The 16,367-nt window shown below is 37.6% G+C and overlaps 1 protein-coding gene across 1 annotated transcript; it reads left to right on the top strand.

The window, feature by feature from the left end:
- The first annotated feature begins 2,848 nt into the window (after window positions 1–2,848).
- On the top strand, window positions 2,849–3,808 carry LOC100023882 (olfactory receptor 1038-like). The gene has a single exon (XM_001375269.3). The coding sequence runs from the start codon at window positions 2,849–2,851 to the stop codon at window positions 3,806–3,808; it is 960 nt and encodes a 319-aa protein (XP_001375306.3).
- The last annotated feature ends 12,559 nt before the right edge of the window (window positions 3,809–16,367 follow it).

The raw sequence follows: 16,367 nt of genomic DNA, 5'->3' as shown, positions 1-16,367 counted from the left end.
CCTAAAGAAATGATTCACCAGGATTGTATATTGCAACCAAAATATAAGAGAACATCATTGAATATGAATGTCTTTCCTGAGCTTATGAAAATAAATTTAGAGAGCAAAAACTTTTAAATAGTCCAATGGATTTCTGTTCCAAGTTATATGTGTACTACTTCCAGTGTTTCTGTTGTGGGAGAAACACACCCTAGTCTGTAGCAGGGTCTCCCCTCAACAATGGGACACTCAAACTTCATTCAGTCCTGAAGTAAAAAAAAAATTGTTTGAAGAAGGGATGATTTATGGTGCTATAATAGCCAAATAGTTTTTTGAATAGTTTGGGACTTAATCACTTAACCTTAAGTATCGCGGATAAACCCAAGGACTACTAGAGTAGCCTCTTTGGAACTTGGTAGCTTGGAATACCAGCTCTGCTGTAGTGTGACTGCTTCCTCAGAGGAGTGGAGCTAACACTGACAAGTGACAGTTTCCATTGTGGAAAGGCAGTTTCCACCATGGGGTGGTAGTTTCCACAACCTGTTGGTCAGCGTTGGTATATTTATTTGGTGTCCAATAGTTGAGCATCTCCCTTCCCTAACTCAAAGGAATATTAGTTTTGGTATATAAGAAGCGTGAACAAGATTGGGGGATTCTTCTGTAATGTGAGAGTTCCCAGTGCTCAGTTTCTATGTTCCTCCTTTGTCCACTTTCTCATTATTTGTCAATGAGATATCTTAATACTATTCCAGATTTGGAAAATGGGGTGGGGAGATACTATACATTGGAGGACCACTATAGGTAATTAATTCTTTCTATGAACAATATAAGAATTTAATGGAATGGAGAAAGTACAAAGCTGATGCCTAGCACAGAATGTTTCAGGTCTAAGACACAGAATAAATAATGAAACAATCTTCAATTTATGATTATCTTATAAAGAAACTACATGTTCTGTATTTGATATTTAACTAGTCCTAAATAGTGTAAAATGCCATATTTCAGAGTATGAGGATGCCATCTGTATTACTAACCCTTACTTCCCAGTGCTAGCCCACATCTTTTCCCCCTTTTCAAAGTCTAGAAATTAAGAAAACTCGGGAAAATGGGTAAAGATCCCAACTTCTATAACTTCTTCAAGCTGAATTGGGATGTTGGGCTGGCCCTAGTTGAGTATTTTGAAGTCAACTATGGGCTGGATCTATGAGGTGGATGGTGGTTTCAGGTGAGCTAGCCATAGATGAAATTGAATAGTGTGTAACCAAGAAGAAAGATAATTAGTGAGAATATTTGGAGGACAGAGACCAAAAAAATCAAGAGGAAGAATATTATCACTGGAAGAATCAAGAGGGGGCCCAGGATGGAAAATAAGCATGAGGTCCACTGAGACCCCAAGTTTGCAGAAATTTATTCCTTTGGCTCTGTCCTGACTTCTATTGGATGCTGACAAGATGATGTGGATCCTGGTGAAAGCAAACAAGAAAACCTGGACAATCTGGCTTAAATTTTCTCCACCCTTCATGATGAACAGACAGATTTGTGAACCTCTCACCTACATTTTTGAGTAGAGATATACAGGTGAAATATACAGGCAGTTAGTGTGGATTTTGGCCTATGGCGTCATTATACTCATCTGAAGTCCCCTTAGTAATACAGAAGAAATGTGTTTACAGAAACAGATTGGGCTCAGGATTTTCTTTAGCCTTCTTAGCCAGGTACCTCCTACATTGCCCACTAAGATCTGGGTCCTACACCAGAGCCATGAAGACCAGGACATATGGTATTTCTGCCCTCTTGATTTCTCATTGTCAGAACCTTTCTCACTGAAAGAGACAGTTATCATTGACAGGATAATTAACGTGCTACACTTCTTCATCTTTTAGGCTATATTGTGGCCAAGAGACATTGCAATAAGAAATCAACTTCTTCTTCAAGATGGACATATATAAATTATTCCAATGCTTTAAAAGAATACCCAAAGGTGAATATTTGTAAATAGACAATCCTTTGCCTTTATTCCCCTCCATTGACTCCATCCCCTGGAGAATGAAGCAAAAGTCTAGCTGTATCCCTTCATGGAATGCAGTAAAAATGTGAGCACTTTCCTGGAGCCAGGCCAAAAAACAATGTCTGACCACACCTCACACAGAGATGCATCAAAATGAGAGGGGCTATGGGAGTAGTTAAAAGACTGTTATTTTTACCTTGGTCCTAAGAGAATTCAAGCACCATAGCTCCCTGCCAACACACCCAATGATGAGTGAGAATCACATTCTCATTTGGAATCTCAAATCCATTCAATTCAGAAGTAATAAAATAATTTTATTTAAAGTAGAGGTAATTTTGGTGGTATAATAGTCTGGGGACTAATCAAGTAGCACCAGGGCCTATGGAATAACCCAGGGACTCATAGAGTAGTTTCTTTGTAGTTGGATAAAATAGAAGCTACACTATAGGGTGGGAGCTTTCTCAGAGGAGTTGAATTCTTCAATAATATTTATTGCTTGAGTTTTCATTATACCATACAGAATTTTGTTCTAAAAAACAAAATTCAAAACTATGATATAGATATGAAGAAACATTTTCAGGTATATTTCCTTTTTCATAGGTAATTCCAAGTATCTTGTTTTTCAGAAAAAGAGAAGAGATCCAGACAATGTTGTGTCATCATTTCCCCAACCTCTATCATATCTGGTATCTAACAGAATTCTCCTAATCTACAACTTGTTTTATTGTTGTTGTTTTCTGAAAATCTATTGTGGTCTGAAGATAAGTCATATCTAAGTCCTCCCCACAAAAATAAGAAATTTCAGTTCATAATCATTATGTATCTTCAGAGATGGATGATATATTAGTTCAAGTCCAAGAAATGGCTAAAGGGAATCATTCTGAAGTCACTGAGTTCATTCTCTTGGGGCTCACCACTCGTCCAGAGCTACAGGTTGTCTTACTTATCCTATTTCTCATTATATATTCTGTCAGTGTTGTGGGAAATTTCAGCCTGATCCTACTTATCCAGGTCAGTGCTCACCTTCACACACCCATGTACTTCTTCCTTAGCCACTTGGCATTTGTGGATTTTTGCCTTACTTCTGCCATTACCCCCAATATGTTGGTTAACTTTGTGCAAAAAATCAATGTTATTTCTTTCCATGCATGTGCCATCCAGGTGTTTTGCTTCATTTCACTTGTAAATATGGAGATGTTTCTCTTGGCTGTGATGGCCTATGATCGCTATGTAGCCATAGGGAACCCCTTGCTCTACACTGTTGCAATGTCAGGCAAACTCTGTTGGCAGCTTGTAACTGTTCCCTATATATACTGCTTCTCCATGGCACTTTTCCAAACTATCATCACATTCCAATTTTCTTACTGTGCCTCTAATGTCATTAACCACTTCTACTGTGATGACATTCCTCTCTTAGTCCTCTCTTGTTCAGATACTCATGTTAAAGAAATTTTGATATTCATCTTTGCTGGATTTGATATGATGTGCTCCTTGTTGATTGTCATCATCTCCTATGTCTTCATCATTGCCGCCATCCTGAGGATTCGCTCAACAGAGGGCAAACTCAAAGCCTTCTCCACCTGTAGTTCCCACATGGTGGCTGTCACCATTTTCTATGGCACTCTTATCTTTATGTATTTGCAGCCACATTCTAAACAATCACTGGATACAGATAAAATGACATCAGTGTTTTATACAATAGTAATTCCCATGTTGAACCCACTAATTTACAGTTTGAGGAACAAGGAGGTAAAAGAAGCTGTCACGAAAATCTTGGAAAATAGCTGGTCAGTCATTCATTTCAGGCTCTTACAGAAATGATCAAATTCAAAGAGTAGCAGAATAGACTTCAGTATTCTTCCTTGTAATTAATAGCTTGGCTTACAATTTTGAATCTTAAAATTTCTTAGACTTGTGAATGTTAAAAATTCTCAGACTCTACCTTAGAACATTTGGTTAAGACCATTCCCCATTTTAAACAAGGAAGGTACTTGATCAGGAATGTGAGAACTCTAACATTGCTCCACCCATACTTAAGCATACTTTAGGGGAAGATAAAGTTGTAAACTCTTTAGTGAACAATGAAGGTACTTAACCCATACTTAAAGTAAAGCTAAAAATCCTTAAGCTGGGTCTATTTTTAGATCTAATACAGAAAGGTGCTAAGTACCTATGAAGGTCAAATTAATCACTAAAAGGTCAGGCAACTTGCAAACTTGCAAGGGACAAAGAGCTGTGAACTTACTCAGAAGTTTTAGTCTACCCAGAGAAGTTGAGAACTAAAGAAGGTGTGAATTAAGAATGGCCGGTTCTTTAGAATATGTCTACTGTGATTGGTAGATGTAAAAACTTAGGGTAGGTAACATAGGAGAAAATTCTCTTTAAAAGGAGGTCAGAAAGGCCTCTGAAGGGTCAGCTTGCCAAAGCGGGATTGGAGGGCTCAGTGGCTAAACTTAGTTGAGCTGAGGAGCTGAACTGGTGGGTCTCTCTGGACACTAGAATCTTGCTTGGGACAAATCTTGTGGTGGGTGGATTAAAGACTGACTGATCTCTCTCTTAAAGCTTAAGCCTAGGCTGGCCTAGGCTGGTCTAAGCTGGCCAAGCCCTTTTCTCATTATTTCCTCTTACTCTCTCTCTCCCTATCATTAATTCCTTATTTGTATTAATTAAAATCTCCATAAAAACCCACCTGACTTGGGTATGTTTAATATTTGGGAATTTTCCCATGGCAACCACTATATTTTTGATTTGAAACCATATTTCTGCAGTCATAGTATAATCCAACCACTCTTTTCACTGTAACACAATGCATTTTTGCTTTCCTTCATTAGAACAATATTCAATAAATGCTATGAGCAAGACTAATTATATCAATTTCTGAACAAACACGTGCCACATCCACATCCTTAAATGAAATCTTAAGACTTCAAAACAAATGGAAGTATTCATTTTCACTTCTTAATGTTTCTATTTCTCTAAATCTGAATTTAAATTATCTGTGAAATGAATGCATTTAGGAGGGAGGGAGGTAATGCAGTGAATACAATAATATATTCTATTTTAGATAGACTTGATTTTAAATTCTTTCTCAAGCCCTTTCTACTCTGGCAACATTGCAAAATTTTCTTGATTTCTCTAAGATAAAATTTCCTTACCTATAAAATAAATATTATACTAGTGTATATATATGTATGTATGCATATATATATATATGTATATATATATATATCATAGGAGTATTGAGAAAATGAAATAGAATAAGTAAAGTGCTTTTGAAACTTAAGAATGCTATAAGTTAATTTCTATTATTATTTAAGTCTGGCTCAATCAATAAAAGAGTGGTATGTAGGCTTATACTGATCTGGTTGTTGATTACAAAAAAAAATAAATAGCTGAAGAAGACACTTTTAAAATGCAAGTTGGTAATTATGGGAAAATAGTCCTCAGCTCATGGTATATAATCCATTTGGCTCTGCCACTAATGAGTTATTTGAACCTATTTGAATCTTAGGATTTATATTATATTAGATTATAAAATCAGAGATCTAGTCCTGGAAAAGGCCATCTGGTCCAAAGGTCTAAGGAAGTGCTAACTGGTTCAGGTAATAAAAGGATTCATCCTCACTAGCAGTGAGATTAAACTTGTCTGTGAATTCAGAAGTGTTAAAATAAAGAAAGAAGGAGGGAGTGGAAGAATAAAGGAGGATTGGAAGGAAGAAAGGAAGGATGGAAGGAAAGAATGAATGAATGAAATAATGTAGAATGAATAAAGAATGAAGAAAGGGAAAATAACCTTTATTCAGAACTTGCTATGTTCCAGATGCCATGTTAAGCTCTTCACAAATATTATCTCATTTCTTTCATGCAACAGTACCCATTTTACAATTAAAGAAATTGAGGCAATAGAAATTAAAAGAATCACTCAGGATCACACAGCTAGTAAGTATCTCAGGCTACATTCAAACTCATGTCTTCCTAACTTTAAGATTAGGACAAAGATAATCAGTGGTCTAGGATCTTTGATCCTGTTGTGAGAGGAAGACCAATTTTCATTCAGGTAATTGCTGACACTGCAGTTCTAGTAGAAGTGACATGGGCACTGAACCCCCAGAAACTCAGTCAAACTATTATCAGGGAAACTCCCTCGCTCCCTTACATCCTCGTGACTCTGAGCCTAAAAACACCCAATGACCCCTCTAGGGTCCCGAGATGACTATCTTCCTTTGATCGTCCTCTAGATTTAAGATGGACAGAAAGATGCACCACCAGGCTATACCTCAATCCTATCAGACATCTGTTTGTTCCCTAAAACTAAGGAATCTTTATGTCCCCAGGAAGACCCCAGTATGATCACCCCACCTCATGCCTGAGTGACCAACACTCCATTGTAAAAAGTATAAAATCCCCAGAACTGATGTCATCTGGGGGAACAGCTTTTCCTTTCATGCTGTCCTTCCAAGGAACTGCTCCCCACCTTGCTATCCTCCTGGCCAATCTCAACATTACTTCCCAAATTAATAAATTCCTCTTTTTGTTTTTTAGCTGTTTTGGAGTCTTGCATTCTTGCAAAAGGTATCCTTCCTGAACCCCAGGAGTACACATCTGCACCCCCATAATAGAAGAAAGTAAGAAATAGCATTAAGTTTTGGAGGAAATATAATGGTTAGCACACCTCACCAAGTCTACACAATTCTCCATCAAAGGACTGGGAGTTGGCTCACTACTTCTAGAATACTGAGATATGAAGCCATCTTATTAGAAAAGGATGACCTAGTCCTAATAGCAGATTTAAATCTGAACCCTGAAATGTTTCTATGGGGGACTAAAAAGGAATGTCATAAAGAAATTGAACATGATTGCTTAGACATTATTGATTTCCAAAAGGGAGCCAGAGAAGATTTTTAGAATTATGTGTTAATTGAGGGAAATAAAGAGGCTCTAATGAATTAGAGGCTGCCCTCCATAACCCTGGCCTGCTCAGACCCATAAAATTATATTCATTCCAACTGGCAGTTTGAAACTCTAGCAAAAGAGAAAGAATTAGTTTCTGTGAAGTTTTGCTGAAGTCTGAAGAATGAGGCTATAGAAACTGTTATTCCCAGAAATACTATTTAAGTATGTTTTAACTGTGTTATATATCTTTTGTAAATCTGTGTTCTGTGACATGTCATGTGTTATATGTACACACTGGGAATGATTCTTGGGGAGAAAACCTCTGATAAGGTCTTCTGTCTCTTTCCTCCATTGTTCTGGAAAAATGGAGTGGCAAGATCAGAGAACTGATATTAAGTAATTGAAAAAGAACACTTCTGTGTGGATTTTGAGTTTCTTAAACCTTGAGATAATTTAACTAGGTGAGAAGGATTTTTGCACTTTGTTCTCTCTTCCTTCTAAAAGATGAAGGTTGAAAAAATGTGTTCACTCTTTCCCCTTTCTTCCTTGGATGGTCAACAGAGAGAGAAAGTGGAAGAGAAGAAGAGAGAGATGTTTTGCTTTCATAATTAGATCTTCTACTTAGGAATATTTTTAAGGTTGATGTTTATATTTTTGGAAAATCATGAATGATTCTGGAATGTATTTGGGGAACTAAGTAAAGTGAATGTGAAGGTAATTCACTGTTGCAAAATTGGTGTGATCAGTTAATAATTGCAGAATGGTTTTATTCTGTAACAGTCTTGTGGTATCCCAAAACATTCTATTTTGACTGTCATTTAAAGTGGAAAATGGTAAGAAATTTGAATGCCTGAACATGGCTAAAATATTATTTGAATAAACCGAAGTTGGGAATAGAAATGTGATTTGGTATCCAGTCAGATTGGCCTATTCTTGTTGGTTGTTTAATAGCAAATACTGTTTTAATATAGTATTATATGTAATATTAAGAAGATTTTGTATAATATAAATTTTGAGGTTTAAAATTGAAAATGTGGAAATGTTATTTTGGTATATGCTCTAGTGAAGTGAGCATCAAGGGAAAATGTAATGATTATTGGGAAAGAGAAGTTTTAAATTTGGTGAATTTGACATGGAACCTGTACCATGGCTTTGGGATACTGTTAAAAAGAATTTGGGATTTTGGACTACATTGTGATATATTGATTGTTACTAAAATATGTACTTTGGGAATGTGTGTTTAGATGTGGTTTCTTAGAAACGGATTCTGTTTACTCACAAATGATCTATGATTTGTACTGTAAACTAAAGGCTTGGAGTGAATTGGTTTTCACAATGTGGAAAAGATACTATGTTATGTACGTGGATGATGTAAGTGTTAATAAGATTGATGATCTTGGATTTTCTGAGTCACTAACAGCAGGTAGAAGTAGGATACCTGGTAGAGTGGAAACTAAGCAGTTAGATCTACAGTAGAGTAAAAGTAAGTATAGGAGTAGATATTTTATTTAGAAAATTTGTCTGGATTAAAGAAACTTTAGAAATAAAATTGGATCATTGAGAGAGTAATTTTCTTTGAACTGTGATAAGACTTGTCATTTAAGGCAAAAAGACTTTTGTCTTTTTGGTACTTCAATTGAGACTATTGTAAGCTTGAAAAAACAGCGAAGACTGTCTGGCAATTAATCTATCTCCAAAAAGAGAGAAGGTTGGTTGACTCAGAGGATAAATAGAAATCCTGTGAAAGTTGGAAAGGCAATCCCAGACTCAACTTGGACTGGACCTTCCTGATTTAAGTAACGATAATGATCCCTGAGTAGAATTTATATCATATAATCCAGTAACAATTTCAGCTTTCACATGAAGCCACTCACACTCCCTACTTGCCTTTTTCCATTGTGACAAATTTTCACTTCAAAGAGCACATTGCAAGATGGAGGTTCCAAAGATCCATTTCTTACAGGACCTAGCAGTGGAAAATTTATTTGCAAAAGTGTTATTACATAAGTATTTAGATTTCATTTTTTTCAAGAGCATCTCCAAAGTTCCTATAAACAATATCAGAGAGAGCAAGTTTCTGCAAACAAATGACATTTGTCTTGTCAACATGGAAATATAGAAATCCCCAGTTTATTTAGTTTGAGTGTAGAAATGCCAGGTTTTGACCTTGTCACAAGAGAGGGAGGGTCCCCATGAGGGAGGGTCCCACTTCACCAGACAATGGACATCCTGGTAGTTTGGGTGAGAGCTGCTAATCCCTTTTGTCCCAATGGTTATTCTCCCTAGGCTAAGGTCCATTACCAAGGGTGACCTAGCCCTGGGCTGAGTCTTTCCCTTTTGTGTCCATTGTAGGGCATCAGCCCATCACTGTTATTCCTGTCTGGGACTCCTCATTTTCCTTTCTTACCATTGTAAAGTCAGTCAACTGTTCCTCTCACTCCAAGCCCCCAGGTCATCTAGAGCGGTATACAGGCTCCCCAAATTCTTTTGTTCAGAATTCCCCAAATTCTTGAGTCCATCCTGAGTCAATGGCACTGCCAGGGGTCAGTGACCAGGGTGTCCAGACTTTGTGCAGTCTCGGGGAGCAGCTCTGTTGTCCCAGAAATTGGTTCTTTTTCCTTTAAGGTGTTTGGTGCCATTTTTTCCAATTATTAAGTTTACACCCCAAAGGGGAATTTCAGGGTTCTCTCTCTCTCTGTCCCATTTAGATGCAGAATTGGCCAATTCCACACTGAGGGTCAACAACTGTGCCTCCACAGAAGTTGCCCGACCCAGAGCACTTAGTTGTTCTCGCAGTGAGGCGAGCACTCAGTTGTTCTAGCACTGAGGCGAACACTCAGTTCTAGCACTGAGGTGGCAAGACTTCCCACACAACTAACTGTCTTCCAGTATAACAGGAGCCAACAGATAGACCCCAAACTCCAGCAGCCAAGACTGATCTGAGGCCTATGGGAGAGAGAGCACGAAAGAGTTCCCACAAAGATATCACCCAAAAGATGGGGATTTCAGGAGTCAAAGAAAAGGCTCCTTCCTACCTGAGAAGCTGTGTCCTCATGGGCAATCTGGGGCACAGGAGTAGCTTTCAGGAGAGCCAAAAACCATGTTGGGCATCAAAATGTTATGGGCAGGAAGGATACCCTTGGGGGTTCGGGAAGGATACCTTTTGCAAGCATTCAAGACTCCAAAACTAAGTTTAAAAACAAAAAATAAATTTATTAATTTAGAAAGTAATGTTGAGAGTGGCCAGGAGGATAGCAAAGTGGAACAGCAAGATGGGGAGCAGTTCCTTGGGAGGACAGCATGAAAGGAAAGGCTGTTCCTCCATGGGGACAGCATGGATGGAGAACATCAGTTCTGGGGTTTATATACTCTTTAGATGCTATGTCATGGTGTGGACATGACCAGAATGTTAGTCCCTCAGGCATTTGGTGGAGTGGGATGGTCATCTGACTGAGGCCTGCCTGGAGGCATAAAGATTCATTTCTTTGTCCGCCTTAAATCTAGAGGACAAAAGAGGGTAAACATCTCAGGACCCTGGGTGGGATCATTGGGTGTTTATAGGTTAAGTTTCACAAGGATGCAAGGGCAAGGGAGTTTCCCTGATAACAGTTCCTGGGTTTCTGGGGGTACAGTGCCCATGTCAGTAGCGCTAACCCCTTTTCCCTTGATTAAAGAGTGATTTTGACTATTTAATAGTTCTGCGTTTTTTCTAGTTGACAGTCTTGTATGAAGACGACTTCTGAAAATGGGGCCAGTCTAGTTAGCAATGATATCTGATATAGTATAAAGGTAAGACAAGTGAGAATAACACAACTTTGAAAGTTAAAATAAGAGGGTTTTTGTGGAGTGAAAAAATAGTGTGTTTTTCTCAAGTTATTAAGAGTTATTCATATCTAAAAGCAGGTTCCCTATCCCATCCATGTCCCTTACAAGGTTACCTATCCTCTCTTTCAAGCAGGACAACTTTGGGTAAGTCTTGCCTATTGTATCTTCTTACAGGAGGTCAAGTCAAATAACTAGAATGATTCTCTTTTCATCCCTTCCAAGTTAATTCTCCTCTCTTTGTATAATATTCCTGCCCTTTTGTTTCTGGATTAAAACCTTTAGTCTCCAACCCTTGACCATTTCTTTAACATAGGATTTCCCTTTAATGGACCCCCTACAAAGCTATTCTCCAATTTCTTGAAGGTGTTAATTTGCTTGAATATATCCATTGTAATCCTATTCAAAGCTCTGTATCCAAACTTTTGAAATGTTAATTCCTATAAGTTGGGAGTATCTTTTGAAACTAGAGAACATTTGTGCCAGGCAGAGGTAGACATGATCAGATCTCTCTCTCTCTCTCTCTCTCTGTTTTTAAATAAAGCATTAAATTTTCAGTGATGGTTTTCCCTGGTCATATTTTTTAATAGTGGTTAAAGACCATGCACTTTGAAATTTTCAAGGTTCCCTGTATTTCTCCTTTAATTAGTAGTCATCTAACTTAATCCTTACAATAGTCCTATGAAATAAATAAGAAGCAATAATTATCATCATCTGATAGGTGAAACCCAAAGAGATATGTTTGCCTAAATTCATGTCTATGATTAAAGACTGAGAGGGAAAGTACAACGGAGGCCTCTTGATTTCTATGACAAAATTATTTCTATAACACTTCTGCTAAAACTGATCAATCTGGACACAAATAGAATTAGGTCTCAAAGAGAATGCGGCTGGGGCTTTTATTTCTTAATGATTTTAGAATGCAGATACAATTAAAAGAAGATGTGTTTTTTCTTCCCTTGAGGACAATAATGACTTATTTTTAAACTACACAGAGTTTCCTTTTTGGACCCAAAGGGGAATGAGAAGCATTAATAAATCACTCAAATTTTTTTCTGATTATTTCTGTACTGAGTCAGAACAATCTGTCTTCTTACAGGTAGGTCAAATAGACTCGGTGATTCTTGCAAGCTTCCGTTTCCTCTCCTTTAGATTTTTCTTACAATACACAGTGAATATTTCAGGGAAGATAAAATCATCAATACTCTAAGAAAAACAACAACAACAACAAAAGTTCTTCAGTTTCTAGATGTAAGGATGGTCTGGACACAAAGTAGCCATTAAGAAGAAGTTATGGAATCCTGGAAGGAAGAAAAATATTGATTTGTAGTGTGGTTGAATGGAAGGAACTCTCAACATGGAGTCCAAAGACCAGGATTGAACTCTGTCTCTGCGACTTTCTTTCTTGCTCTGTCCTAGATAAGTAACCTCTCTCAGCCTCAGTTTTCTTATCTATCAAATTGAGGTGATAATGTTTTTCTTATCTTACTTACAAGTTTATAAGGAAAGGAGAGAGAGAATAAATATTTATCAAGTGACAACTTGTAATGGAATTAGAATTTTTTATAGTATTATCTCATGTGATCTCATTAGTAGTGGGGAAATTATCTGGAAAGTATAAAACTCTATAGAAATAGGTCATCAATGTTATCTACTACAAATCTCTTTAAGCATGGTTCCATACCCTACTGCCCCATTCTTATATTCTCTCCTGGATTATGTTGTTAGCAGCTTTATGAATGATTTCCTTTCTCCTAATTTCTCCCTTAAGAAATGATTCACCATTATGCACTTTGAAATCATAGTATAAAGGAACTTCGTTGTTTATAGCTCACATCCCTGTGCTTGTGAAAATAAATTTAGCAAGCAAGAACTTTCTAAATATTCCAATGGATCTCTGACCTCAGTTATATGGGTACTCCTAATGGTTCAGATGTGGGAGAAACAGATCTAAGTCTATAGCAAGGTCTCTCCCCAAGAATGGGAGATTTGGACTCCATTCAATCCAAAAGTAAGAAATAATTTCATTTGAAGAAGTGGTGTTGTTTGTGGTATAATCACATAATAGCTGGTGGAATAGAAGGGTGGGGCAGGGAGATGGCTAATCAGGTAGCCTTAGAGCTGATGGATAAGCCTGAGGGTTTATATATTGCTTCTTTGGACTTTGATAGCATGAAATAGCAACTCTGCTCTGGGTGACAGCTTCCTCTGAATCATGGAAATAGCACTGATGAGTGGCAGCTTCTATTGTGGAGAGGAAGCTTCCACTCTGGGATTGCAGCTTCCATACTCTGTGTATCAGGGTTGGCATGATTATTGGTGTCTGGTAGCTTAGCATATCCCTTCCCAAACTCATATAGAGGTATGTTTTGGGATTTGTTGTCATAGGGAATAAGGAGCATGCACAAGATTGGGGGATTCTTCTGGAATGCCAGCATCCCCTATGTGAAGGTTCCACATTCCTCCTTTGTCCACCTTGTCATCATTTGTCAGGAAGGGGTCTTGATATCATTCCAGAGTGGGAACATGGAGAGGGGATCTAAAATATAGGTAATTAATTATTTCTAAGAACAGTATAAGAAAATAATAGAATGGAGAAGGTACAAAGCTGATGTCTAGCATAGAATGTTACAGGTCTAATATACAGAATGGATAATGGAAAATCTTCAATTTATACTTGTCTAATGGTGAAACTCCATGTGTTGTATTTGATATTTAACTAATACTAACTAGTGAAAAATACCATATTTCATAGCATGAGGATGCTATCCCTATTATTAACCCTTACTGCTGTAAAGATTAAAATTAGGGAATATTGGGGAGACTGAGGCAGGTAGAAATTAGTTTCTCTCTGCAAGGAGTATTATTTTTTTAGAGGTTTATTGAAAATTAAGGATTAAAGAAAATACAGGATAAGAGACACGTGTCCAGGCCATAGAGAGGTCTAGACACAACCTCACCTACATTATGAAAAAATGCCATGCCTGCCCCAAAAAGGAAGTCCAAGAGCCCCAACAAGACCTTTGCCACCAGCTTAAATGATTCCTTGATCTTGGCCCACCTCAGAATTCCCGTGAGATTACAAAGCATTTTGGGGAAGTGGAGCAAAGGCTTGTGGGGATTGTAGTCCTGTATTCAAGTCTATTATTTACACTGCCCAGTGCCAGCCCACATCATTTCCCTCTTTTCAAAGTCCAGAAATTAAGAAAACTGGGGAGAATGAGTGAAGGTCTTGACTTCAATAACTTCTTCAAGTTGAGTTGGGATGTTGGGCTGGCCCTAGTTGAGTCTTTGGAAATGATCTGTGGACTTGATCCATGGGCTGGAGAGTGGATGCAAATGGATTGGTAATAGATGATACCATTTGAAATCTAATAGTATGTCATTTTCATTTTTAATTACTTACATTTCTATTTCCCACCTTTCTTCCCAAGTTTCTTCTATCTTCCTTACTTGGTTCTTGAACTCCATTTTGAGTTCCTTGAGAGTTTGTGACCAATTTCCTTTTTTTTTTTGAAGTCTGGATGTGTTTGCTTGTTTGTCACTCTTTGTTGTCACCTTTGTGCTCTGCTTCTTTTCTCCATAGAAGTTATACAATGTCAGAGGCTTTTGCTATTTTATTTTTTTTTTAATTTTTTTGTACTTGTGAATTGTAGTTCTTGGGAATTGGTAGCCATTGCTGTGATAGTTTTATCTTTCTTTCTTAACCAGAAGTCTGAGTGAGGAGGGCAGGCAGCTCTTAATGTAGAGAGCTATGGAGCAGTTTTTTTCCCCTGAGGCTATTTTTTCCAGTTTCCACAGCTTCTGCTAAGGGCAGCCTGTCTCTGCACTATCACTGCTTCCTTGCTTCATGGTCCTCAGGTTCAGGTCCCAAGTGCCAAGTGCCAAGGCTTTGCACTGACCTCAGGAGTAAGAGCCCTCAGCCCGTCCTTGAAAGTTTAGAAATTGCCCTGGCCCTCACTCTGACTCTGGTGCAGTAGGTGATGTTGGGGAGGGGTGATAAGCTTTCACTTTGGTAGGTATAATTTTAGCCCCTTATAGAGTGGAAATGCCCAAACCCTGACTACTTTCAAGGCTGAACTCTGTGGCAGGACCCCTTCACTCATCTGATTTTAATTTTTGTCCTTTTGAGCTGCTTTGTTGTGATAGTAGTAGGGAGATTTGTGAAGTTCCTTCTACTCTGTGGCCATCTTAGCCCTGAAGTTCTGAAATCTAATAGTATGTAACTAAGAAGAAACCAAAATTCATAAGAATTTTTAGGAGACAGGGACCAAAAACATCATGAGGAGGTATATTATCAATGAAATAATCAGGAGGGGCCCTAGGATGAAAAATAATCAGGATCTCCATGGGGATCCCAAGTTTGCGTATATCTCTTCCTTTGCCACTGTCCTGACTTGTAGTGAGTGCTCACAAGATGATGTGGATCCTGGTGAGAGCCTACCGGAAAACTTTTTCATTATGGCTTAAATGTGACCCATCCTTTCTGATGAACAGACAAATTAGTGAACCTCTTACCTCCTCTGTGAGGAAAGATGTAGAGGTGAAATATCCAGCCAGTTAAGGTGGATTTTGGCCTAAGCTGTCACTATCCTGATCGGAAGTCCCCTGTAGCAATACAGATGAAATATGTATGCAGATACAGTAATACAGACAGCAAAGAAGATACTGGAGCAATTTAACAACATTACCTAACATCAAGCTTCTTTGATTTTAAGTAGCTTATGTCCAATATCAATAAAATTTCATCTTGTATTTCACATGTCCCATGTAGTTATCTGAGTTCCAAAAAAAAAATCTTTTCTCTGATAGAGATAGATCTCTCTTTTGTAGATTTGCTTCTTTGGTTCTATGTTGCTTATAAAGATTCTTTAGATCTTCCTGTTAAAGTCTTTTACAAAGCAGATCTTCATACACATTAGTGTAGCTTTTATACACACATAAGTTATAACATTCTTGCATATAGATTTCTCCATCCCATGTTCAGTGATTATACAAATGATTTCACTTATAAGATATTAATTGTACTCCAACTGAAAGAAAAAACTTGGGGTGGGGTGCAGATGTAGGCATGTAGTAAAACATATTTGATTACTATGCATTTTCAAATTTCAGGAGCTTCAATTACCAATTCACTTGATTGTTTGGAATATGGAAGGACATATTAGACTGAAAACAGTCACATCTTACCATTTGCCTTAATACTCATATTTTCCATTGGCCACTTGTTTTGATCATAGAAATTTGTTACGAAATGATGATACAGGGAAAGGATTAGAACACAGTTTGACTTCAATATCTGGTGACTCATGTCAGATTCAGGAATAACCAGGTGGATTCACATTATTTGGAGTGATCCCATCTCAGCTATGATGAAATTATCTTTTCAACTCTTCCAGACCTCCATCCATGATAGTACAGGATCACACTCCATCTGACTACCTTTTGCATTTTCTTTAGAATGATGGATTACAACATATACTCATCAAAGATCCATCAGACAAATATATCTTAATTCAAAACCCAAAATAAGATTAGTATCAATTCCAAAAGCTTTTATCTCAAATAGAAAATCTTACCAATTTCAGCTTCAAGGTGAAGAATTTCCAGAATTCATACACAATGAAGAGATTTTATTCTATAACTGTTATTTGATTATCTTCTC

This window comes from Monodelphis domestica, chromosome 6 (genome assembly GCF_027887165.1).
Source record: "Monodelphis domestica isolate mMonDom1 chromosome 6, mMonDom1.pri, whole genome shotgun sequence".
Lineage (NCBI taxonomy): Eukaryota > Metazoa > Chordata > Mammalia > Didelphimorphia > Didelphidae > Monodelphis > Monodelphis domestica.
Note: the sequence above shows the minus strand (reverse complement) of the source record. Positions and strands in the feature narration are given on the sequence as shown.

Coding starts and splice junctions, on each gene's coding strand:
- LOC100023882 (XM_001375269.3), top strand. CDS start 2,849: ATGGCTAAAGGGAATCATTCTGAAGTCACTGAGTTCATTCTCTTGGGG.